Source organism: Apostichopus japonicus, chromosome 4 (assembly GCF_037975245.1).
Source record: "Apostichopus japonicus isolate 1M-3 chromosome 4, ASM3797524v1, whole genome shotgun sequence".
In the NCBI taxonomy this organism is placed as follows: Eukaryota; Metazoa; Echinodermata; class Holothuroidea; order Aspidochirotida; family Stichopodidae; genus Apostichopus; species Apostichopus japonicus.
This window is the reverse complement of record NC_092564.1, coordinates 1,706,958-1,734,828: the sequence shown is the minus strand read 5'-3', so window position 1 is coordinate 1,734,828 and position 27,871 is coordinate 1,706,958. Positions and strand designations below refer to the sequence as shown.

The 27,871-nt window shown below is 35.5% G+C and overlaps 1 protein-coding gene across 7 annotated transcripts in view; it reads right to left on the bottom strand.

Annotated features, from left to right (window-relative positions):
- LOC139966090 (CLIP-associating protein 1-like) overlaps window positions 1-27,871 on the bottom strand; it is an 89,275-nt gene that overhangs the window by 58,983 nt on the left and 2,421 nt on the right. For all 7 annotated transcript variants that reach the window (XM_071968788.1, XM_071968786.1, XM_071968790.1 and 4 more), the window contains exons 2-6: window positions 15,784-16,031; window positions 9,924-10,002; window positions 9,097-9,140; window positions 3,442-3,501; window positions 1,155-1,246 (exon numbers count right to left, since the gene is read on the bottom strand). In XM_071968788.1, coding sequence (XP_071824889.1) covers window positions 1,155-1,246; window positions 3,442-3,501; window positions 9,097-9,140; window positions 9,924-10,002; window positions 15,784-15,966 — 458 coding nt within the window. In that variant the 5' untranslated portion in view covers window positions 15,967-16,031. The remainder of the gene's footprint in view (window positions 1-1,154; window positions 1,247-3,441; window positions 3,502-9,096; window positions 9,141-9,923; window positions 10,003-15,783; window positions 16,032-27,871) is intronic.

Sequence of the window (27,871 nt, the reverse complement as noted above, 5' to 3'; positions counted from 1 at the left end):
AAATTATAATTTCAGGTTTGTGACACAATGTCTCCTTTTTTTCTTGCTATAATTCATATAATACTACAGTATTATTATGGCATCTTGTATTACTTGCAGTACTAAAAGAAGAAGTTCTTTCCAAGGTTATCCCTATAGCTTTTGATAATACTGGCCTTTCCATTGAAGGCTCCCCCATCCTAGGGGTCAAACAGGGTCACTCGGACTGTTAGATTTGTATTCCTGTATTCATTATTGAAATGTGTTCGAACTACAAATATATATTGCCTTACAGCTTAAAACAAAATTTGCGATGATTTATCACCTTCTCACAGCATTCAATACCAAAACTCTATCACAACGTGTGTCATTAGCTACTGCAGACTAATCAAGTTTCACTTCAGACAGTAAAACTCAAACAACTTTTCAATTTTCAATTTTGCTTTCAAAAGCGTTTATTGCTAAGTATGAAATGGACTCTTTGCCATAAAATTTCATGATTTGAATGGACTTCACTAAATACTCCAGGGTTAAACTTCATTGGAATGAAAAGAAAGCTGAGAATGATTCCATGTGCAATCTTACTCTGAGTAATCTTACTGTGAGTGATCATACTATGAGTGATCTTACTCTGAGCGACCTTACTCTGAGCCATCTTATTCTGAGCGACCATACTCTGAAGGATCTTACTCTGAGCAATCTTACTTTGAGTGATCTTACTCTGAGCGACCTTGCACTGAGCAATCTTACTCTGAAGGATCTTACTCTGAGCAATGTTACTCTGAGTAATCTTACTCTGAGTGATCTTACTCTGAGCGATCATACTCTGGGTGATCTTACTCTGAGCGACCTTGCACTGAGCAATCTCACTCTGAAGGATCTTACTCTGAGCAATGTTACTCTGAGTAATCTTACTCTGAGTGATCTTACTCTGAGCGATCATACTCTGAGTGATACTCAGCAGCAACTTTGGGAAAATACCAACCTAATTCAAAGATGTGCTTTTTTCAACAATGTTATATCTTGAGGAATCTTTATTCTACTAGTAATACTGTATATTACGCAATACCCTTTTACTGTACATACATATTCCGATGCATGACTCTTGTATATACATATACGGTACAGTATGTTCAAACATTATAACATTTGGCCAAACTGTACAGCAAACTCACATATTGATCGTGTTGATTAAACATAGCAGTATCTCTTCTCTCACTCTCCAGGCTTTATGAGAAAAAGCTTTCATGAGCCTCTCAAAGATATACTGTAAGAGAAGGGAAGAGAAATACCATTAGATGAGAGAGAGAGAATGAGACCATCCGAGAATGCGGCTTAAAAATAGAATCATTTAACATTTACCTCTGTCTCCATGTGAACATCAAGAGCAATTTAACAATTTGATGCTACACAGTCATGTATTGATTTAATATTTACCCTAAAAGGGGAATTGGTTCTAGACTCACAGTTAATGAAGTCTTCATACAGTATATATATAGACTGCACTGTAGCGACGATATGACAAACTTGCATGAAGAATACATTACAACAAATTATAAAAAGAAAAGTACACAAGATCTGTGTTTCTGATAATGAAAATGAAACACTGCCCAGGTAGGTTGAGGTTGGAATTTTTTCATTTTATTGGTCATCTATCATTGAGTGAAAGTGAATGAATTGATGGCAACGAGTAGACGATCACAGACCATTAAATTCTTTGTACTTGTGCTTTTTTCAGAGGTTTTGTTTCAAGTTTTTAAAAATGAATTTAAATAAATTCAGTAAAGAAATGCCATGTTGTTGGTAGATCTAGGCTTTCCTTATGTTTATGATCCAGTGTGTACAAGGATCTAGGATAGTATCAATGCTATAGATTTCTCCTTTAAATTCTTCACTTTCAATTGATTCATACTTTATATGTAAGCTTAAATTATTGAACATGGTTATATTTGGTCAGATTGGCAGCTGATTAACTACCTTGAAACTGATTCTATCCAGATTCTTCAATATTAAACACACACATGAGAAAATATCTCCATACAGTGTTTACCAGGGAATGATTTATCCAGTATCGCAATACAAAATGCTAGTTGAAAAAAAGGCAACTTGCTTTCCAAATATGTGCAGTAATGCGATATACAGGTATAGCAGTTTGGGGACACAGGGAATAAACTATTTTATGATTGATAACCTTTAGAACCTTCCAAACTGCTACACAAAATTTGAACTCTTAAATGATTCTCTGTTTTTACAAGTACATGTATACATCACAATCATAGAGTTTTTACAGCTGAACTGATGAAACACTGTAGTGACTAGTCAACCGGTAGTATACCTACGTATTATATGGAAAGTGTATGTAATAACAGTTATTAGAATGCTCTATGATACATAAAGCTCTATGATATATATGATACATACAGCTCTAGGATATATCTAAATAGACTCAGCCTGACTTACTATATGCAATGAAGAAGGCAAATGTGTCAAAAGTTGTAATCAGATCATTTTAAGGCAAAAAGAAAAAAATCAATTCTATCCATATGAGGGAAATGAAATCGGCGAGGAGGCCTCTCACAGCTTGACGAGAGCAGAGTTTACCACCTAGACTAGATTCTGGGCAGACAAATTGAATTTGAGAGCTTGGGGCATTTAAATGTTGTTTATGTCAATTCTCTGTTTGTATGCATTTCCTGCTGTGCACTCTCTATTTCTGTCAAGATGTTTCATATTATATTACACATTACAGGATACAACTGCTAATTGTTGTTTTCTCTGTGGATGAACTCTGGAGAGAAGCTCAGGTAAATTCATTACTTTAAATGTCAAAAGCTATCCAGCCAGAAGACAACCACTCCAGACAGTATTTCTCTAACAATTTATTGGTTAAGTTAAGAACATGTTTAAGACATTCACAAAATCTGAGATATGACTATGAGGATGAATAAAGCTGTGAGCTTGTAAGTAGCTCCATGCTAAAACACTGTTAGCCAAGCTTTACAGAGCTTCATCTGCTTGATAAGTTCATGGATCACAATTATGAAGGTGGAGATAGAGTAAAATACCCTATAAATAGTAGATTCTAGATCATTTTGTAACCATAACAAGCACAACTACAGTTCATACTGAAACTATAATAAAACAAAGTAGAATATTAGTTTTGAGGTTTGTAAGCAATGACATCAAAATCAGTGGGTTTTAATTAATTACAATTCGCTTTGATTTTCATAATTTTTAACTCTGCTATTGTAAACATTTTTTTTTTTTTTTTTTGGGTGGGGGAGGGAATATGTAAGAATATTAGACCTGCAGTAAGTAAAATAAATGCATATCACAGGTCTTTGTGATAAAAAAAATATATATAAAAAAACACCTAGATATGAGTGCTAGCCTGTTAACGCAATGTTAGGAACCACACTTTCAGAAGGTAGGTATAAGATTGCATATAATTAATTAACAAACCTGTGGTGATGCAGCACATGACATTAACTTCTGGATAAGATTCTGAGCTGATTCTCGGACCTAAAATAAGATTGAGAAATGAAATGACTGAGTAAAGAGTATGCATGAATGAGCTGAACTTCATATCAAAATATGAATCAAAACTACAGTTAGGAAATGTTTACCAGTAGATAATGAGGGCAGTATTGAAGAACTTAGCATGCATAGACTCCATATGTGTGACCTGATTAATTCACTTTGGCTTCGGCTTAGAGTACGTTTTAGTATGCTGCGGTGTTGGACGAATCTAACCGTAATAGCAATTACAGACTTTGCGATTCGTGTTATAGTCATTGCCTAATTTGCAATCCACAGTCCCCCCTCACAATTTTGCAAGGTCAATAAGAGTGTCTCCATGGTTTTCACTTTCAGGACACCAAGAAGTAATACATCACCAGAATTCCATGGCTGGGATATCCTATCACAGTCACACCGTGCTACACTCATTCACGAGCTAGAGGGGTTGTCAACACTCTTAAATTTCTCCTTTAAAGTATCGCTTCTTGATTATCAAGGAATCTTTACAACAGGATATTTAGAATTTGTTATTTTCAAAAACAACACAGCACAACATTTGTTAAGCAAATGTATATGAAGAACAAAGTGGGACATTAAAGACATCAATGTCATGAGCAGATCCCACCAGCTACAAACATCATTTAGTGAAACACATAAATACTATGTTGACTTCTGGATATTGTCAATGTGTCAATGTTCCCACCAACACAAGTTTGTGTGGCCTGTGTAGGCAGAGTCCCCACTGTAGTTAGAGAATTGTGGAACAGACAACATGCAATATGGAATTGATTGAATAGCAATGCTACTGTTTATAAGTTTCTTTGCACAGATGGCACTTTTGGTTATATATATGATCAGGATGACATCTGGCATAAACTGTAACCCCCCCCCCCCAAAAAAAAAAGATGTTAATAGCAATCTACTTATACTGTAAATGTTCATTTTAGCATATCATCTTAGAAGTCACTACAGTTTCACGAATTTCAAAACCGTTCCCATATAATGGGGTTCCTTCTACCCCAAGTTTATACTTATAAAGTCTGTAATTTTTTTTTTATCTGTTTCTTCTCAAGTGACATATTATATTCCTGCTTGCATGCATAGTGTACAATCTCCACTAATTATAAATAAATCAATTGATATCCAGTAAAACTATTGATTGTAAAACTGAATGTTCACATTCCGTACTGATTCATCAATGAAAACAATATCCCTTGCTAATGGAAGTGAGGAGTCAAACTTATCAATTACAATTTTTGTCACCATATATTTTGAGCCTATACAATTACCCATAGATTAATATATAGATGACTTTATCAGCAGCTGTCACATCCTAATATTGCTTGTGGTCACTAAACTGAATGGCTTCCACTTGTGACTGAAACAGATGTCAACAAAAGCTGTATTTGTGTACTTTTCTACGCTGTAAAATTTCACCTTGGTTTTAAATTGTATGGTGTCTGTTTTGTACATGAAGTATAAGTTCATTACCATGTTTGCACTTTTAGTTGGTTCACCTTTTAGTTGATAAAAAAAAGCAATGTTGTTCCATCCTTCCTCCCCCCACCCCCCCCCCCCCGCCCTCCTTCACTATCAAAATGGGTATACAATCTGTTGTCACAATTGAATAAAAATTTGCAAAAACATTTTGGCATCAATAACGATGAGGTACAAAATGAAAGGCACCTGGTATAATATCAATTGATTTCAAAAGAAATATGGAAAGATCACTAAATATTACATAAATTTAAACTTAAAAAATAGAAAATAGATGTTTGGGTGAAGAGAAAGAGTACACACTGCGACTGGGAGCCATTGTATCCAACTTGAACAGATTATTCTACCTGTACGCCTCCTGAGAGCTTTTCACAGATATCAACAGTGAGACAATGATCTTGGGGTACAATATTCCATAGGGAATGTTGCATTAATTACACTGTACAATCTGCTACTAGAATAGCAAGATAATCAGTGGAGTCTCTAGACGATTAAGTCAAGTGAATTGAAAACCTTCAAACTCAAATGTAGAAAATATGTCAAATTTCTAATTGTTTTGAGATTAATTCAACCAAACAGCATAGCACTGAGGCTTGGCAAATAAAACAGGTTACATAACTAAATGCTTGGATGAGACTGATGCAGTACAGTACTTTACATACATTCTGAATTAAAGGTGTGGAATGGCCGACACTGTACAGAAGCTGTTCTTGGTAAAAAATCCCTACAGAACCACACTGAGAATGAATGATCAATACTTCCATTCACAATTACTGTAAACAAATTTAATGGTTACAGTTTCACTGTTGGGTACAGTAATTTGACACACAAAATAATCATAAGAAAGCCACAAGTAAGTTTATGATTAATTTATATTAAGGCCCTACGTTACTTTCTCTGCTGAAGTTTTGCAAATCAGAGATGCACACTAAATTTCACTTTGTGCTTTATACACATTGTATATAGCCACTGACCTATACATACATACATCCAAAGCCTGTCAATAAGTACAGGTTCATCAATACAAGTTATAATACCATTCTTCATCACTGATTATGGTACATTCTTACTATACATGCATACATCCAAAACTGGTCAATAAGTACAGGTTCATCAATACAAGCTATAATACCATTCTTCATCACTGATTATGGTAGAGCCTTACATATTGCTACAGCAGTTATATCACAACAAATCCCCCACCAGCAAGTCTTAAAAAACTGTGCCAATCAATAAATCTATTCATTGCCATCGATTAAATGCTATCTAAAGTCTTCAGTAACTAGTGTAATGGCTGGATGTCCCAACAAGCAGTTCGTTGGTTAATTCATCTGTAGGACTGTGAATGGAAGGTCTACAATGTCAAATGAAATAGCACCTCAAGGGTATAATAGTAGTGGAGTTCTATAAGATCTATGGAGTGACATCAAGTACAACCTTACTGTTGAATCATATATGTAGCCACTCCTTGAAACTTGTGTCAAAGCTGACAATCCCTTTAATTAAAGCCTCAATAATTAAAGCCTTAAGTTAAAGCCCTAATTAAAGGGTAAATGTTTATGGCAACAACAAAGCACCTTAATGTGGATTATATGTAGCTTTGGGTTATTCACCCAATGCCTGTCCATAGCACCCAGTTGGGACAATTTTTGTATACAGTAAGTTGTCCTTTCATGTCTTGCTTCATAGCAATGGTGCTGATACTGTAGTGTATACAATAGTGTCAATATCTTGTTTCAATGAGATTAAGGCTACGAACTGTACATACTGTCAGTACAGGTGCGCTGAAGCATGATTTGAAAGGAGAGTATAGAGTGGTATTAGCATTAGAAAAGTGTCCCATCTGGCTGGACTTGGGTATGTATTAATTTGATATATAACTGGATATCACTCATTCTAATGAGGAGATCTATGTGTTTACAATCATTTACTTACTCCCTCTATAATTAGTGAGTTATTAATTCTGTACATGAAAAGATATTTCCTTTATCTTTAATGTACTTGATTTGTTTTACTTGCAAACCTTACGTTTGATTTCATGGTCTCTCGTGGGTCTGTTATGAACAAAGTAAGGTTCTTATTTTTTCAGCTACCTGTTCTTTCCTATCCCTGTTTTTTTTTACTTTATTTTTTTTATTATTGTCATCTTTAATACGGATAGTCCTTTTCTGTGCAGAAGCACTGCTTTCCAGAGGAGCCCTCGAGCTTTTAATAAACTCAACACAAAATGCACAGCTTTTTCAACTCCGTGTTGGGAAACTGACCACAAAATAGGCTGTTTCATTATTATTATTTCTAAACTAATTGTATGCTACTAGATTGAAGTCAATCGAAAAAGCAGCTAATGTTGATCTCTTCTGTTGCAGGTTTGTTGGTGTTTGAGTGCTTGACAGATGAGCAGTGTTAATCCAATCTCCTTCATTTCCTGTTCAGTGTGCTGAGATATATACACTGATTGACAGCCAGTAGCCTGTTAGCACTTAACAGTAAAGTAATACAGACAGTGGCATCATACACTCAAGCTGCGGTGCACCAAAATCACAACAAATACTGCAAATTGATGGCCAAGTGAATTTATTCTGAGCTCATGTATTGAGCTTTGAACCAGCTTAAATTAATTCTCATCAAAAGTCAATGTTAATGTCAAGTCATGTGAGGGTAGGTAGTAGTGTATGAACGCATATCATAATACAAGTTTGTCTGCCTCTAACGTAATGTATACCTTATGATAAGTTAGGCAGAAAATGTAAATGTGTCTTTCGTTATGTATTTATTAATGAAGATATATACCTACAGCATTATTACAAAGAAACTATTCAAGGCTACTTACATACTGTTAACATGTGGTATTTTAAAACATTTTCTTCCATTCTATAATGATCAATCAGTCTTGTATATTTGACATAAATTAAAAGAATGTATATTACTGTAACTTGGCGAGTCATTTCTCACTTTGAATAACAAGGTCAAAAGTAAAATTATTTTCAAGTTTTCAAGTTTAATTTGAAAGTATTGTTTATTATACTCTATGAGAGAATGTCTGGAATACAAATGTATCCAAAATCCACCATTTAATTTTCATTTGGTTTACATTGGTTTCATTTGGTACATTTTAGCAATGAGTTATTTACCAAATATCTGATGTTGCATACAGTAGTAGCTTTCTTAAAAGTTGAAATTGAAACATTTTTCAGGTCTTCGACTGTACAATAAAGCACAAATCCTACAATTTCAGTCCATATCCTGCTGTCAATGCAAATTGGCAGCCTTAACTGATGATTACCTCAGGACTGTTAGTCATGGTTTACCCTGACATTCTGTCTACAAGCTCTGTTATTCAACATGACTTAGAGGACTAAGATCTCAAACTGATTTTAATGGAGATTTACATAGAATCAATGGCACCTTCTCTGAATGACAGTGGTCAACCATGACTGCAGTTGTTACCAGTTCATTAGGATGAAAGGATCCTGTCCCCATCTGTGACAAGCACAGTGTGTGCCATGCTTAATGGTAACTGTTTGTGCCAGACGGGATAAAACCTTACATTCCAAGAAAAAGGTTGTTTTCCATCATTTCTACTCTTCTCCTGTCAGCAATTAACAAGCTTGGTGACATGATTAAGAATAATGCATCAGTTCCAGTTGAAAGGGTTTGTATTTACTCAGAATGGTTGCTAGTGCCTTGCTAGGCTTGTGATTTGTTTGTATGTATTGGAATCGTGGTCAGAGATTGAAAATCCTTTTGAAAGAGAAAATTTCAAAATTGACCTTGTTTGAACATTTTGAAGTGACCTTATTTCCACTTTCGAACTTTAGGACATTGACATTAATACTACCTTATCTTCCTGTTGCTATATGATACATACCCTGTCCCCACAGCTCTTAGTGTTACCATTATTCAACTGGCCAGCTATGTATTGCTGTATTGCTATGTACGGCTGTGTATTGCTGTGTATTGCTATGCTTGAAGATTTAATTAAACATGTTGGGATGGTAGGTGTAGTGATAGCTGCAGATTTAATCATTTCCATGGACTCCAGAAGCTGACAGTTCAGCCGCAAGGAAACTTGTCAACAACACTTCTTCTCAATTGACTTACCTGTTCTTTACTATCGCCGAGTCGCTCCAATGCTGGGGGAAGAGCTGTGGGTGAAATAATAGTGAACATAAATTATGGAACAACTTCAACAGTAAGAAACAGACCATGAATTTAAATTCTGTACAGGGGATGTATTAAACCTTCGATTATCATACCATGTAATTTTTGTACTTTCTTGGCAGATAAACACCAAAATTATTTAAGGTCATCAGAGTTCAGAGTTGAACAATGAAAGCTACCAGCCATAACTTTCATTATGTATTTATCTTCCTGGGAATACCAACTTTGCTGTTACAACAACCTTACCAGAACATGCAGAGTGGGGGACAGCTAGCAAATTTGCTTCACAATCAGCCCTAACAGCTGAGAATAGGAGATCAAATGTAAGGCTTTTGTGCTTTAATCAGCTCCGAAGAAATGACCATGCTAATTCACTTCCATGATAGTGACCAAAGGAATGTTTGAAGTTACATAAACGCAACCTAGATTTATTAATCAAATGATCAGTTTAATATTTCTCTAAAAATTCCAAACAAATAATGCAAATAATTTATGCATAATTTTCAAGGACACTCTTCTCTTATGGTTCTCATGTAAATTATTTATAAGTTTTCTTCTTCAAATTGGAATTCACTTTTATTGTATATTTTCACATTTCATTTGAAAAGGAAGAATAGCAACATAATCAAGAATTGGTTCTGTTTTTTTATAAACTGTAACAGTGGGTAAGTAGCATACAAGTTAAAGACTGTTAATTTTACTAATAATGTCAGAGATCAACACAGATTTAGCTATAGATTTAGCTACAGTAGTGGTACAGTACCTACCTGTGCTAATGTACACTTTAAACTTCTCATGCGTCCTATCCACCATCCATATCAAACATTCCAAACCATTCAAAGATACCTGCGAAAACAAACCAGAAAATACATTGTTGAGTGAAAAGGTGTTGAAAATTTACAGTTTGGGGAATGGCAAAGTTTCTAAGGTACAAATCCATGTAACACTATCAGGGTTTCTTTTAATCACTCCGACTATGTAGTATTAAGCAAACTCACACCTCACATACTGCAGCTCGTCCCCCCCCCCTGCCCTGCCCTTCCCTTCCCAACCCAACCCTTCCTTCCCAACCCAACCCTCCCTTCCCAACCCACCCATAATCTATTTCCAACATAGAATCTAAAATGGAATCAAGTCAGTGGAGTTAATAAAGTACACAAGTCCAGAAAGGGTACAGTACTTTCTAAATTCTAAAATATTTGGGGGTTGTGAACTAGGGCAGGTCCAAGCTATTGTATCCCAAGAAGCCAAATTTCAAACTTTACTGAAGCTCCCTAAATGTGGTGTCATGTTAAAGCTGAATTATTGAAGTTTCAGATTTTCATAATTTTTTTTAATTGTTTTGCCTATTCGAACAATTACAGCCGGCTAATTTGCATAAATTCAAATTGCAGCGTGACGTACGGGACATTTTGAATTCTATTTCCCTGCCAGCAATATGAACTTATTGAATATAACTTATGTGGGACATGATACACCCTTCCTTCCAATAATTTTAACATATGATGTTTGGGGGTTCATCAATTAAATATGCTAATTAGCTAGTGTCCAAATACTGATGTCCCGTACGTCACAATTTTCAGCACTTTTTTTCAAGTTTTGATATGGACGAACAATTTTTTTTTGGTGATATTCTGTAAAGTTCTAATTAAGAACATTGTTCAACAAAATCCATCCCAAAAAAATTGAAAAAATATTCACAGCAAATCTAATTATCAAAATTAAAAATGTGACGTACGGGACAAAATGTGACGTACGGGACATAGTGTGGGGGAAACCCTGTATTTATACATAATAAACATGCATGGGCTCCAATGGGGACCTCTACTGGAAACCTTTCAATGCTTGCAAATCTATTTTGTTGAAAGATGGTAGTTGCAACATATAATCCCTGCATGCCTGAAGAGCACAACATGGCTTCAAATAAACCATTGACTGATGACCACCAACATCCCAGGTGTTGTTCAATATACTATCGGGAAGTCAATTGTGTGTGTGTGTGGGATACAAAATCATCTACAATGCTATTCAACATTGACATTGAATGAGGACAACTTCAAGAATGTTGAGTTTGCATTTTAACATTTCGTAGGCCTATTGTGAAGTGTGACTATCATGACTGTGCAACAATGTTCTTGTGTCCAGACTTAGATAGTAGACATTGAGATTTTTAGTTACAAGTGTAGAGTTTTGCTCGCCCAATTTTTGCAGAGGACAAACACTCATGAGTTTGTTCAATAATCAGTATTAGATCTATAGAGTTTTCTTTGTTGTACTAGTTTCATAGATGGACATTACATTGACGTTACTGTGGACATTTTGATATGTTTTGAATGGGATGGATCATATTTCAACATGAGGGTTTACTAGTGGGGAATATGATACAGTGTTGTACAGTATATACCGGAAACAGTTTTGCACCAAAACTTTGCATCTTGAATCATTTGTGGTCTAACAAAGCTAGAATTGATGTTATGACTATTTGGTCTTGTAACCAGTATCAGGTCTATAGTTTTCTTTGTTGTACTAGTTTCATAGATGGACATTATGTGGACGTTACTGTGGACATTTTGATATGTTTTGAATGGGATGGATCATATTTCAACTTCAGGGTCAATAGTGGGGAGTATGATACAGTGTTGTAAAGTATATACCAAAACAGTTTTGCACAAAAACTTTGCATCTTGAATCATTTGTGGTCTAACAAAGCTAGAATTGATGTTATGAGTATTTGGTCTGGTAACCAGTATTAGGTCTATCGTTTTCTTTGTTGTACTAGTTTCATAGATGGACATTATGTGGACGTTACTGTGGACATTTTGGTAGAATATGATGGATCATATTTCAACTTGAGGGTCAATAGTGGGGAGTATGATACAGTGTTGTACAGTATATACCGGAAACAGTTTTGCACCAAAACTTTGCATCTTGAATCATTTGTGGTCTACCAAAGCTAGAATTGATGTTATGAGTATTTGGTCTGGTAACCAGTATTAGGTCTATAATTTTCTTTGTTGTACTAGTTTCATAGATGGACATTATGTGGACGTTACTGTGGACATTTTGGTAGAATATGATGGATCATATTTCAACTCTAGGGTCAATAGTGGGGAGTATGATACAGTGCTGTACAGTATACAACGGAAACAGTTTTGCACCAAAACTTGCATCTTGAATCATTTGTGGTCTAACAAAGCTAGAATTGATGTTATGAGCATTTGGTCTGGTAACCAGTATCAGGTCTATAGAGTTTTCTTTGTTGTACTAGTTTCATAGATGGACATTATGTGGACGTTACTGTGGACATTTTGGTAGAATATGATGGATCATATTTCAACTTCAGGGTCAATAGTGGGGAGTATGATACAGTGCTGTACAGTATATATACCAAAACAGTTTTGCATCAAAACTTTTCATCTTGAATCATTTGTGGTCTAACAAAGCTAGAATTGATGTTATGAGCATTTGGTCTGGTAACCATTATTAGGTCTATAGAGTTTTCTTTGTTGTACTAGTTTCATAGATGGACATTATGTGGATGTTACTGTGGACATTTTGGTATGTTTTGAATGGGATGGATCATATTTCAACTTCAGGGTCAATAGTGGGGAGTATGATACAGTGTTGTACAGTATATACCGAGACAGTTTTGCACCAAAACTTGCATCTTGGATCATTTGTGGTCTAACAAAGCTAGAATTGATGTTATGAGTATTTGATGAATGTGTAGAGTAGATTTATACTTTACGCATTCCATGTTTTATGTAGTGGAATGATCTCACAAGTACAGTCACTGCTCTTTTCGATCCCCGAAAGAAGGAAATATGGCATGAAATTACCAATGACATTGTTCTGACATATCCAAATTAATGTTTTTATGTAGAAATCAGCTTGTTATGGTATATTCAGGAATAAAAATATGACTTTTCATAGTCAATTTTTATTGGACAAATTGTCCCGTACGTCACATGTCCCGTACGTCACAGGACAATTTTCATTTGAGTAATCACTGAACTGGAATGGCTTCATATTTTTTTCTAATATGTTACAGCTTAGCTCTTGGAAGGTTAGGCTATTCACTAGTTATAACAGCTTGATCACTGCCCTCCTAATTTCAGAGCGATTTCAGCTTTGCTCTTTAGCAAAAAAAACACAAAATTCTCTGGTCCCGTACGTCACACTGTACATTAATTAAGATGGGACCTAATTAAAGCAAGTGTAGGAAATCTTCATAAGTTTGTAATAAAGTAGCAGCAATAACAAATATGAAAACCTGAAAAAGTTTCTGGAAAATAGATTTTTTATAACTTTTAGACACATTTAAGTCTCTGAAATGTCCCGTACGTCACAGTGCAAATAGCTTGGACCTGCCCACTACTGTAGTGACAAGTTTTGACAACAAACTCCCTCTTTGCCTAATCCAACAACTAAAGCTGTTAAATATGAGTCAAAAGGTCAGCAGTGCTAAGAGCAGAAAGTGAAGTTTATGTTTTGACATAAATATGACAGGTGAAGGACAGGTGATTCATGGCCAGGTTTGTACCCCTGGATTGGCATTGGAAGAACCAAACAATTGCAGCAACTATTTCCCATTGATCTGCAGTACCGTATGGCAGTACTTAGCGAATATTTTTACCTACTGTACTATATAACTAAATACTGTATGGCAAACTGCACTGTATGATCATGCTACTGTAAGACAACCTTACACAGTTCAGCACAGTTTCCTCACTTTAAAGATTAAAAACCACCTGATGGAAGCTTAAAAGATCCAGTGAATTTTGTCAAATTTGGCCATGCAGACACTCCTCTTTATGAATGTTAAAATGGAAGACCCATCAAACATTGATTTAACTGAAACATATATGTACTCATTGTAGTGTATAGTATGCTGATTAAATTCATAAATGTTACATTTTGAAATGAAAGGTAAACAGCTCTTCTATTGTTAATTCTGCTGCATTTGGTATTCAACTATGCTACTGTACACACATGCAACTATGCTAAGTAGTATATACTGTACACACAGAAAAGAATCCTCAGACTCAATACAGAGTTCCCTAGAGTTCACCCAAAGTTAATTTTTATAATTTTTAGATCAAAATAACAATAAATAGTAGCTTGAAACAGCTAGAGTGATGATAACCGTAGATAAACATGCATGAATAGTGCTGAGCTCTATAATATCCTACTGTATTGTATGTAGAACACAATAGAAATTACAAACTGTTTCAAGTAGTTACACGTTATACCATATCATTAACTGTAATGTTCACCGATAGGAATTATCGACTAACCTTTCCATATGGGCTCAATTGCTATGTACAATGTATTTGGAATTTCAATTTGTACTGTATCATGTACTGTACAATATCCAGCATGAAATATCAATTATGTGATCTTATCAACACAAAGTGATTTTTGTGGCAGCTTGCCAGTATCACTATTATTTTACAATTACTCATTCTGATTCACTAAGCTTTCTGCAGTATAATTAATCCTCCTACCTCCATACTCTATTGCCTACAAAACCAGACATAAACAACAGTTATTCTAATCTTACTTTATTATTCTCTAGTCACTATCATTATGTTAAGCTGCTTTAAGGTTTAATTGGAAAGGCTGTTTAAGCTGAAATTACCCAAGAATCCAGCACTGGTGCCACACAAGTTACTGCACAGCAGTAGATACATGTGATCTTCTTTTAAATTTAATCCAACAAACAAACATTGACTGTACCAGTCTATTAAACCTCTTAGCTTAAAGTATCTACTGCTACTGTGTACTGTAATGATAGCAAAGATTGTTCTGATAACCCATGGTTGACCATTGATGGACACAAGTACAACAGCTACAGTACTCAGCTAGACTGAGGAGTCCATGAAATATAGTTCTAATGAGGAGGAGGGTTGAAAAGGAGGAACAAGGAGGGGCTTACATCGATAGTGACTGCTCATAGAGGGCGTACTCTGTTAAAAGGTTACCAGTTCTCTCTAGGCAAGTTGGAACTAGAGTGCTGAGGTTGTGATGAGACAGGTAATCAAGGAGCGAAGTAAATACCAAATGTGGCTGATCACTGCTGGACACAAAGTACAAGATCGGATCAAGGCTCAGGACATCCAAGAATTACGTCTTTAAGAGCATCCCTAACAATCACGGGACAACTTACTAGAGTGACCATCCATCCATCGGGAAGTTGAATATGATGAAACTTACTGGTTTATATATTTACGAGTGACCTGCTTACCTGTCTCCCCACAACCTTAGCACCACATTCTACCGTGTCTAGAATGCCCTGGTAATCTTTTAACACTGTACACCCTCACTGGCCCTAATGACCTTCCTTCATTTTTCTACCCACAAAGTGTCTCACTGTGTTTTTCGGAGTTAGAAAAATTTTCGCGAAATTCGCCCGGAATTTTGGTTGATCTTTTTATATGAAATGTTAGTAATCATAGCAAGCAGATTTAAAATTTGTATACATCTGTTAATTATGAGAATACACAATTACCACATTTTGTATCTTTTATATCTTTGCACCACTGTGTTTGGCAAATTTCCAGCTTGGCTTAAAAGTTGCCACATGTGAAAAAACCATTTGAATTATCCTTTTTAAATGGAACTCACCTTAAAGTTACTTGAATTCACCCATGCTGCCAGACTGTCAATTAATTTATCTAAGTTCTCACACTGAAGAGAGTTTGCAGGGTTTCTCAGGTACTCCTGCAACTCCTTAGCAGCTTGATACTTGATAGCAGTCTCATTTTTCATGACATCATCGGCGATGTCATCAAGAGTTCGGTCAGACATGCTTCTTATGCCGGCTCAACGATAGCCCTCCAAAAGTTAATCCAGAAAGTTTGATGCTTCTACATCTAAGGGATTAAAAAGAAAACAATTGATATTAGCTCAGTGCTCAATGTCATCAAATGATGGCTACAATCTTCGACAAAAATGATGGGACAGTATGAGCAACAACGAGCGATATTGGCTTAAGTGCACCCCCTTCCCCCCGTTCAATGTTGTAGCCAAAAGCGCTCAGAAACTGCAACATTGATACAGGGAGTGGGGTGTCCCATCTATTTTTGTCGAAGATTGAATCTTCGACAAAAATGATGGGACAGTATGAGCAACAACGAGCGATATTGGCTTAAGCGCACCCCCTTCCCCCCGTTCAATGTTGTAGCCAAAAGCGCTCAGAAACTGCAACATTGATACGGGGAGTGGGGTGTCCCATCTATTTTTGTCGAAGATTGTAGATACTGTAGTACATGCCTATTGTACAGTAAACTGCAAAGGGGCCAAATTTGTCGGAATAACAACACCTGTAGGACAAATTTCAAACGGTTGTCTGATCACCCAGGACGAGCAAATTTCTGTTCGGACTTCCGACATCAGGTTGAAAAATCTCCTGTACAGTAAGCACAACTGAGCCTGTGGAACAACATTACTTTACTACATAATGGATCTATCAAGTTCATGACCTATGCAACTTGACATTTAGAATGCTAACATTGAGTACATGATACAATTTACATAGATCTTGATTATACATCTCATAGTACCTTGTTAACAGTATTTGTTTACTTATATGACAAACACAAAACTGCATATCTGACTAATCAGACCAAGAGCCTTTGTTTACTTACAACACATTGTCATTCCAGTACTGTACCTGTAAATACACCATTACAAATTACTGTGTAGTGGTTAAATTTCATACCAGGTCCTATCTTTATATATGGCACTCCATCCTACTACAGTATAAATGTAAAGTGCAACAAGTCTGTTGCTAAGGAATCTAGGCATAAACACAGTCTTCCATTATATAGAACTTACATTATTTATGATAAAACATATATCTTGCAGTAACATGGGACCAACAGGAATAACTTGATCCTCATGATAGATAAACATTACTTTAGTGCACTGTCAAAACATGACATCTCAGTTTATAAGTTTATTGCGTAAGATGATGCCAGAGTTCATAGGGCCAAATCCTTCCAACATTAGCCTGTGAAATGGCAGAAATAACAAAAGTGTGTCTCTCACACAATTGAAGCACCTCGAAAAGTTAGTCAAAGGAGCTGTTGAGAGCAGCTTTAAGTTACAAGGAACATAGAATTACTAGCTTCTAGGGCTACTTTAGAACATTCTGCTTTGAATGTCTCCAGTGTCTGGCCATTCACTGTAGATGAACATTCATGAATATATAATTAACAAGTCTAAGATTATGACCAAGTGAGAATACAAATAGGTAGATAAAACCCAAGCAAAAAAGTTAATTTTTGAGGCTGTTTAAGACTTTATAGGACAAACACATTCCATTCAACAGCTCAACATATTTTAAGTCGATGAAAAGGAGTGGTTCGGTGAGAAACAAACCATTGTGCTAGATACCTCTAAAATGTTAACTCCCATCTATTATAAGCTACATGACTGGTCATATACACATACAGTACAGTAGCATATCAAACCACATAGTGATTAAGTGCTCTAGGAGTTACTATTTTGCACAAAGAGTCCTTTAACTGTACAAAATTAGGATGTACAGTACATGTTACACCCTAACCTCACTATTACACCACAGACAATTGTACTGCAAAGTGTGCATTTTGAGATTGTGTGTGTGTCACGATCAGTTGATCACGTGTATATAGCAGATCACTCAAGTAACTAGGGCATGAAAGAATCACCTCATTAATACAGTAAATAGCACCTCAATGCTTGTTTAAACACAAATAAATTAATGCTCTACTCATTAAGTACTGCACATTAATATCACAGAATCATTCCCTGTATAGTCATACTGTACAACTATTACAATCATACTCTAGCTCTCTCCATAGTAAACTGTCTATCATTAATGTATATTGTGCCTTTTTTTTTCTTGCTCATTTATTCATTTTTATGTTGAATTGTCTGCTGAAAGGCTGTACTACTATATTACAAATTGTGATAGACAGGCTCAGGTACAGTAAATTTGACTGGATAACAACATGTACAGACTGTACTGTATGGAGTGCTATCGTTTGAATATGACTCATCACCAAGGGTATAGCAAATTGTATCAATAATTAGCTTTGACACAAGGAGGAAGATATTTACGTAAAGACTTGTCATGAACAAATATGGTTTAATACTGTACATTTCATTTCATAAGCACAAACACAGATACTGTAAAGACTACAGTAATGGGAGGAGAGCAGTAATTAAAGGGAGGAGAGCTGTAATTAAATTTACCTCATCAACATTACCACAACTTGACCATTTACACTTGTGCAGCCCACATTGTTTCACTTCCTACAAGTGCTGTTTGCAACTATGAATGAAAAGGTATTAAAGAACAGGACCTTTTAAGAATCATTCTTACAACAATTTACCACAAATAATGAGAAAAAGGTATTTCCCATGTGCAATAATTATCATCAAAATAAATGGGGAGTTTACACAAGCTTATGTTTACACAAGGTGTACGTACAGTATGTTAAAGAAACTTGTCCTTTCAATAGAGGATACAATTCAAGAGAGCTCTGGTTAATTATGTGTGACCAACTATTTGAGAATTTGATGACTAATCATTGCAAATGTGGACTATGAGATTGAACAAGATATATACAGTACAATCTACAATGCCATATCACACATACTGTACAATACAGTAAGTACAGGTGTCAAATTACTACATTGACTTGAAATCACTAGGATCAAAATACTCCCTTATATGAATGACTGCTTACTGTACCTATTTACAAAATGATATCAAATCTGCAGCCGGCCAGTTGGAGCAGTAGAAGGTCACATTAGTATTTAAACTATTAACTGGGGTATGTTTAATCGCCAAGATCACTGAGTCCTTAAGGTTTTATCTAATCGATGTCATTATGGCATCAAAACTTAAATAATAACAAAAAACTACTCATATATACATACTGTATACAGTGATGTACATGTTGCCAGCACTATTTAATTACATTCTGAAATCAGAAAGGCCTGCAACTTCCTGTCTTGTCAAATTTATCACTTTCATACAGAAGTACCAAAGTCCAACTTCCACATAATAATATACATATCAATGCTTCCTTATACAGCCGCCATACCGTGTACTGTAACTCACAGCAGTTACTGCTAAGCTTGATTAAAGAAAGGACTATCGACTTGTTCTTTATCCTAATTTCAAGTTTGTAAAGCAGCTATTTGTGTTGCAGTTGGTAGATATTTCAAGACATAGTCCATACATGTAGTAAAATCCTACAACAGTCCTACACAGTGCAACCAGGCATAATTCACTTCTAATCATGTCTGGGTATGACCAAGGGATATGTAGTAAATCAAGACTTCACTGGTTCCTTTCATCAAAGTCAAGAGTGTAGATCTAAGGTTCGGTAGTCCTAGTTCAGTATTTAGATAAACAACTTCCCATTCAAAATCATTTTTCAAGTACTGTACAGCATATTTGATTACGAAACCAATGACAGCACTAACACTGTAGTACTACTGTAAATATTACAATATAACATTAAATACTGCATCTAGGCAATGTGTACGATATATGAGAACAGGTCACAACATTTGCTACTGTCATAAAGAGTCCTTGAATACTGTAATGTACAGTAGATGTGTGCACATCTGCAGTACATGCAGGCATAATTCACTTCTCATCATGTCTGGGTAACTATATATATTTACACTGTTCCGCAATCGCATCCCTCCCTCTGTACTCCCTAGACTAGATGTATTTTACTGTAATGTATGTGTGCACATCTGCAGTACAACCAGGCATAATTCACTTCTCATCATGTCTGGGTAACTATATATATATTTACACTGTTCCGCAATCGCATCCCACCCTCTGTACTCCCTAGAATAGATGTATTTTGTCAGACACTAGACAGTAAAAATGACTTCCTTTGACACTGTTCTCTGTGACATACAGGAAGTGGAGATATCACACAACACTGTCAGGCCGCCATGGATTAACACCCATCTGTACTGACTGAGATAGAGGAAGTCACTGGAAAAAAAAAATCATAAATTACCAAGGATAAATATTAGCCTAAATATGTTCAAGAAATGGCAATTTCCCTCTATTAAGCTGATTTAAATAATCATATTGGCAAACTGGCACTTAAAAGGTCTGTCGTAAAAAACTTGTGCTATTAAAGTAGCTACATACTTACAGTATGTTCAAGGTATGTGTTTCTCAATATTGTGTAATCATAATAATAAATACTAAGTACCTCTAGAATTATCTCTAGGGCATATATAATCCACTGCATTCTAAGGCAGGAAATAATACAGATCAACGATACCCATACTAAATTGATTTAAATGTATTTTCCCATTTTAAACACTTAAAATGCACTTTTTTGACCAAACATTGCATTAACATTAACAGTCAAGTCATATCCAAAAGCATAAAAAGTCTATTTCTTATTTGGTCATTTGGTATAATTTCAAAAAAATGCCTCAACAATTTAACACACTTGCATTAAATTTCTTGCATTTTGAGTATGACATTGGGGCGGCGGGATAAACTTAAAGTTTGTTATTTCTAGTTTTTTACTTTTCTCTGATGATAATAGCATCGAATTGTCTGCCTATAGCCTGATTCATGCACATGTAATTATGAGTGCCTGCATGCTGCTTTAACTTTTCTATTTATTATGTGAGGGTAACCAGCACACACTGTACAATGCCAACACAAAGGACACATTTAATAACATTTATACTTGGATAAGTAAACAGAGAGCTGTGTCTCCATCTAATGTAGATGGCTCATTGGGATGTATCTAGAGCAGTCTACTTGACAGGATGATAATGACTCACATGGATGGTATGATATATACAGACTGGTACCGTACATGCATGTGTACACATATTCAATTAGCAGGAGCTGTATAGGCAGTTCAATACACAGCCCACTGCACATTCAAGCAATGGATGGGACATGGTATGTAGGCTGATGACAACGAGGACACAAGCAGCCTGGAATAATTAGTGTACTGTGTTCAAACCTTGTGTAGAAGCTTTCTCTGAATTTAGCCTCTTATAAAGTATTATGGTCACTGTGTACAAAGCTGCTATGTATACATTTTTTAACTTGCATAGCAATATGCCCGTTTTGCATAGCATATTACTATGCAATACTGGATTACTGTATTTATATTGTTTTGTATACTATGCCTTGTACTAGTATTGCACTGTTTACTCAGCTGCCTTGTAATAAAAAGTGATCATTAATCTTCAAGTTACAGTACTGTACAGTATAATTACTGCTAAAACCACACTAGAAACAATCATGTAAGTTAGGTTTTTCTAAATAGAAACATGTATCGTTACTGTGAAACATTAATATTGTTTACTTTTTTTTACTTTACTTTCTGAGACACAATACAGTATATTCTTTTTGGGATCAAACTGCTCATAGCCTTGCAATTAGGCTCCAGTACCTACAGATGATGCTTGTTAAGTGCATTGATCTCTTACAGTAGTTAGACTGCTTGCAGTATCCAATTATAAGTAAATTAATGTGTGGCTTGCTCAGCAAGAGCCAAAATGCAATTCAAATGAATAGTTTTGGTACTATATAGATTCTTGTAACTAATTTTGACAGCACAAATCAAACTTAATGCCACCTTCAGAAGAATGCACACCATTGTAATTTTAATTATGAATCATGTTCCAATTGTATTTGTGTAAATCCACACTGTGTGAACAATGAATGTTAAAGATACAAAGTTGGCACGATCACCCACCTGTTGACACTGTTTCAGCTTAAATCTGCATTTTGCAAACACTGACATTTAACCATGAAGCAAAGACCTGAAACTAAGTACAGAATTATTTTTTTCCCTGTAAAATATTTCAATAATTTAAACTTTGAACATTAAAATTTGAAGAACCATCACTTATAATTGTGGGTCATTGATAATTTGATATCTCTTACATCAGCAACCTCGCTACAAGTACTGTACTGTACACAACTACAGTAGATCTGTGTTTGTACTGTACTTCATCAATTCATGCATATTATGATTGAAGTAGAGTATCTCATATCATTTGTGTTGTAATCCACAAACTTTAAAGTATATGTACTGTAAATGCCACATACACTAAATATACTATAAAGTCTGGGATTTCCAGACTGAAAATTTGTGGTAAAAAAACCTTATCTTTGAAAAGTTTCTACAGTTGTACTTACAGTATGACACACATACTGTACTTGCATTGGCTGTAAAATGAAACTTGAGAACAACAGTACTGTACTTCTACAGTAATTATAGTACTATATAATGTACTGTACATCTTCAAGAATTCCAAGAAGACATTTCCTGTTTTATCATACATGCAACTTATTTTACACTGTGCTCTTTTAATCATGCTGTCTTTCATGCATAATAGAACTGTATTACTTCCTGTCGTGCTTCATATTAATGGTTTACCATATTAAAAGTTATACGAAAACGTTAAATTTTCTAAATACACTCTAGGGCATTGAGTTTCCTAGCAAGACAGTCTTAATACATGCAACTTATTTTACACAGTTGTGTTCTTTTAATCATGCAGTCCTTCATAATAGAACTGATATAACTTGCCGTCATGTTTCATATTAATGGCTTGACATCATAAAAGTTATACGAAAACGTTAAACTTTCTAAATAAACTCTAGGGCATTGAGTTTCAAGAAAGTCTTAATAGCAAAATTAAAAATTATATTTTATTTGAAAGGAGGTGTTTTGCAACAAGAGGCGGTATCCATTACGATCTGAAAATTTTATTCACAGAAATACTATAGTTCACTACTACAGGTACTTCAGAATACCATAACCTGCCAAGCAATCATACTGTACAGTAACCCACTGTACTCATTAGTACCAGCTCAGTGAGTACATAAAGAACCAGGTAATTGGTAATGAATCATACAATTCTTATGAAAAACATGGTTTACATCTGAACATGTCAGGGAATAAATAAGTGTTCAAAATTTGTGTACATAGCAGTTTTGAAGGTTCTGAATTTTGGCTCACATAAAATAATATGGTTCCTGTGTACAGCAGTACTGTACCAATAGCACTATACTGTACTCATTGTACACTATAAGTATACAGTACATATCTTTGCACTTGTGTGGTAATTTGACCATTTTGCAATGCAATACTGGATAAATTATTCCCTACAAGGCCCTGATTACATAATTGTTCATTTAAATAAACATTTTCTTGCCCAGCCGGTTTCCTAATTTACTGATGTGCATTAATCAAGCATGTACAGTACAGTATGTACTGCCATCATGAGTATACATACATACAGTATATATATGCTGTACTCAGCATCAATGAAACAACTGATGCATACAAGACAAATCTGTCAAACATCTGTACAGGTCTCCAGAGGAACTACTGTACATGTAGTGTACTGATTGTCAGATAGACACTATAAGACAGGTAACATCATTACCACACATTACTGTACTGTACTACAGCCAACCAACTTCATAGGGCTAGTCAAAAACATCCCACAAGTTTCTCTGATTAAACCTTTGACTAAGTTGCAGTGCAGTAGTAAACAAGCATGACTCTTGAATTGAGAGATGTTTGCCAGAAATCTTCAGCAATCTGATACTTCAGTGTCCTGCATTAGATGGAATTTGAGATATTGATTGCACAAAGTCCATTCTAAATACCAAGTTGACAGTAATGAGCAACAGTCCATAATAAATTAGAAAACATTCTTCGGCTTTCATACATGTACGTAGGATGCGTAAGATTATATTTAGAATCATTCAGACTTGTAATAAAAGAGAGCAACTTGAATGTGTCAGCGAGAGAACCTTACAGCGTTATAGTTATTCTGTTAGAATACGTCAGGTTCACTTCGCAAGTTTGTTTGAGGTCTTTAAGGATGCCAACACAAGTAGATTGTACAGGTAACAAGGACACTTCCTCCACCCTGGCCAAATAATAATCAACTTCAAACAGGCTCACATTAACATGTTACATTACTGGATTTTATATTAAGGGAGATACCAAGTTAGAATTCCCAAACGCCACTTCCAACTACTGTATCAACGTTTTATGTAAAGGCCATATTAATGATCTACGGTATTAAGAGATCCCAATTGCAACAAATTGCAAACCCACAAACCTCAAGAAAGAACTGGTAATCTTGCTGTTAGCATAAAAGTGACCTCCTTATAAAGCTTAGTAGTTTAGGCAACATCTTCTTCAATCCAATTGGTTTGTATCACTCGTCTTTTCCATGTTAGTGTAATAATATGACCCTCTAGATATCACTTACTATACAAGGTCCAAGTGCCTACTGTATATAAGCTTACAAGTAACTTCCTTGTAAAGCTTAGAAGAAATGCTATACTGTAGCTTCAACGTTGTAAGTTCCACCATTGCAAGTTCATCTTCTTCAATCCAATTGGTTTGTATCACTCCTCACATCCATGTTAGTGTAATATGACCCTCTAGATATCACTTGCTGTAAATGATCCAAAGTGCCTGTAAGCTTACAAGTAACTTCCTTCTTATGCTTTGAAGTTATGATATAGCTTCAATGTTGTAAGTTCCACCATTTCAACATCTTCTTCAACCCAATTGGTTTGTATCACTCGTCACATCCATGTTAGTGTAATATGACCCTCTAGATATCACATGTATGATCCAAAGTGCCTGTAAGCTTACAAGTAACTTCCTTCTAATGCTTGTACTGTAAGTTATGATATAGCTTCAATGTTGTAAGTTCCACCATTTCAACATCTTCTTCAACCCAATTGGTTTGCATCACTCGTCTTATCCATGTTAATGTAATATAACCCTCTAGATAACACACACAGTCTAACATTACAGCTGGTATGGATCTACATGCTAAAATTTAAAAGCAAAATTCATAATTTCTACTCTAATCTTAACACTGAAAGCAGTTTGTCAGCTAATTTTTCCATCATTGACTGAATTTACAGTTAGTGTACAGGATTAGTGGCAATTCTATTTATACAGTTACAGTATTCACAATCATGACCTTGGTGACTTACTGTACAGTACATTACTGGCTATTGTGTTAATGTACAGTATGCTATTCAGCAGTTCATGACCTTGGTGACTTACTGTACTGAACATTACATGCTATTGTGTTAATGTATGTAGTATGCTATTCAGCAGTTCATAAAGTCTGAGTTGTGTACAGGCTGTGCACAAAAATATAATGTATATGTACAAGTGTTCTCAGTGGAGCAAGCAACTGCTTGAAACCTGAAGCTAATTTTAACACTGCAATCTACTGTACAACTTGCACAACTCTTTACAATTTGAAGCTGAAGTAACACCATCCTTCCCACTTGCCTTTACTGTAGAAGAATCCATCAAAAACTCAAAAACTTTCTCAAAGGAATCAACAAAGCCATTGCATATTTTCAGCTGAAGATATCAAATTGCATTTTCATGTCAGAATATACTGTACAATGTAAAGTTGGATCAAAATAGCTTGTGGAGGTGTTATGATCTAGGAAATATACTTTTGTCTGAGTCATGCCAGGGTCAACAATACCTTGCACAATTCCGGATGCTTACATGTCAAAGTGAAACTGTGCCAAAATGGTGCAAGTTACAAACAAGAGCCCATGCAATACAGTATTGCTACACTATTAAACTTGACCTTTTAGATATCAGAGTATCTGTGAGCCTCTGTCTATAGAAAATGGCAATCTTCAAATTACTAAAGTCACAAGTTAAGGCCATACCCTACAGTACAGTACATGTCATATAGAGGGTACCCTTCGAAAAAAATTCTACCAAAATAATTTGTTGTAAATATCTCATTTTGTACCTGTACCATACAGTATTTATTTAATTTCATTATCAATAAACCTGAAAAAGAACAACTGTTATATGTTTTGTGCATATTTGCAACAATAGCATGGTGTGGCTACAGTACGGTACTGTATGTGATACTTATTAATAAAAGTAATTTTCAATATGCAGATTTGCAAAACATGGAAGGTCTTTACAACAAATTTATGCAAAAAACAAAATTAAGTATCAAGTCTACACAGGGAATATTCTGGTGTTTAACCTTTGCAACTTTAAGGTTGTGTTAATGCCTTTATTAATCAAATACTGCCAACACTGTGTACAAGCATGTAAATGCAAGTGTGTACAATTTGTGTACCACCTATTCTATGTATAGCTGTTTTGCTATTCCCTGTAGTAAACTGCATATATCCATCACAATATACGTTGTTGCTCGTATTGCTAACAACAGTTCTCCCCAAATGCGCACAATCTCCATCTCCCGTCACATTCCATTCTAACCTGAGAAGCAGATCTGCTGGGAGGTTCAATAATACCGACAGTCTCCCACCATGCAGAGTACAGAGCGCAGGATTTTTAATTTATAAATGCCCTGTTGTTTTCTACTGCGTGGCAATGGTTTAGAATTTTGTGAGCAGCAGCCACGGTGATGTCACCTCTAGCATTACACGTTACTTCATATATCTGCGTACAGTATGCATGCATTCTGCAGACTTATAATTGGGAATTCAACAGAGCAACAGGGATGATTCACTCAAATGAGTCCACAGCTTGAATATAAATTACCCATCACACCTTAGCGGCTGACATACTCTACACATAATGTATACATTGCATGCTGTCAAATGTGGTCAACACTAACACCACCGGAGCACTGAGTAACCAGGCTTGTATCATATCGATTCGCTTAATATCCCAAAGCTTACCAGGTTTGGATATTTACAAGTGGCGAGCTTACCTATCCCTTCTCAACCTCAGAACTCTAGTCTGCCCAAAATTGAGGAAGACAAGCAAAGTTCAAGCATGACCTCATTATGGCTAACAGCCGTCGGAAAACTAATAAATAACAAGGAGTGGAAGGTCTACAGTAGGCTATTGAAGAACAGCTCAACAAAGAACCTACCGTAAGCAGCATAGGAAAGCATGTCTCGCAGAAGGGAAAGGCACATGGCTTACAAATGAGGGCAATACTATGTAACCTTAGCTAACCTATATGTAACTAGCAAAAGGCTAAACTATTAGCTGTGCCGGAAAAAGGGAGGTGAAATCTGCCTACAAACTGAAGAAAACATACTAGAAAGCAAGTAAAGGAAAAGCATAATACATGAGTTAATTGTAACAATTAACTAACACATGTTTACATGCAGGAGGGCAGAGAAAATAGCAGATCTTGTAATTCATGAAACAGCTTCACGCACCCTGATATAGGCCTTAAAACAGTGAAAGGACAGAGACCAAAACCCACAAAGGAAAAATACACAATTTGACAAGGACATTAATTTATATAATAAATACAGAATAAAATCTTTCTTGAAAATATAATCTAAATACTTTGGGTGGTAGAATGGGAAAGGTGGTCACTGACCAGCAGGGTCCAGTCATAGAGGGCGCACAGTGTTCAAGAGGTGACCAATTCAGTTATTTAAATACCATACTGTACCTCATTAGTCATTACAGTAGTACAGTACACTTCTGTAATGGTACAGCTACTGTACAGAACTGTATATGATATTAAATATTTAAAGGCTAATTATAAATTCTCCACCCAGTTGTAGTGAAGTAGTCTGGATACCTACCGTACATGTGCAGTACATGTAAAATATTGTGTTTCATAAAGGAATTCTCTTTTCTTTTCTTTGTTTCTTCTTTTGAGAATTTCCAATTATTCATCACAAGAT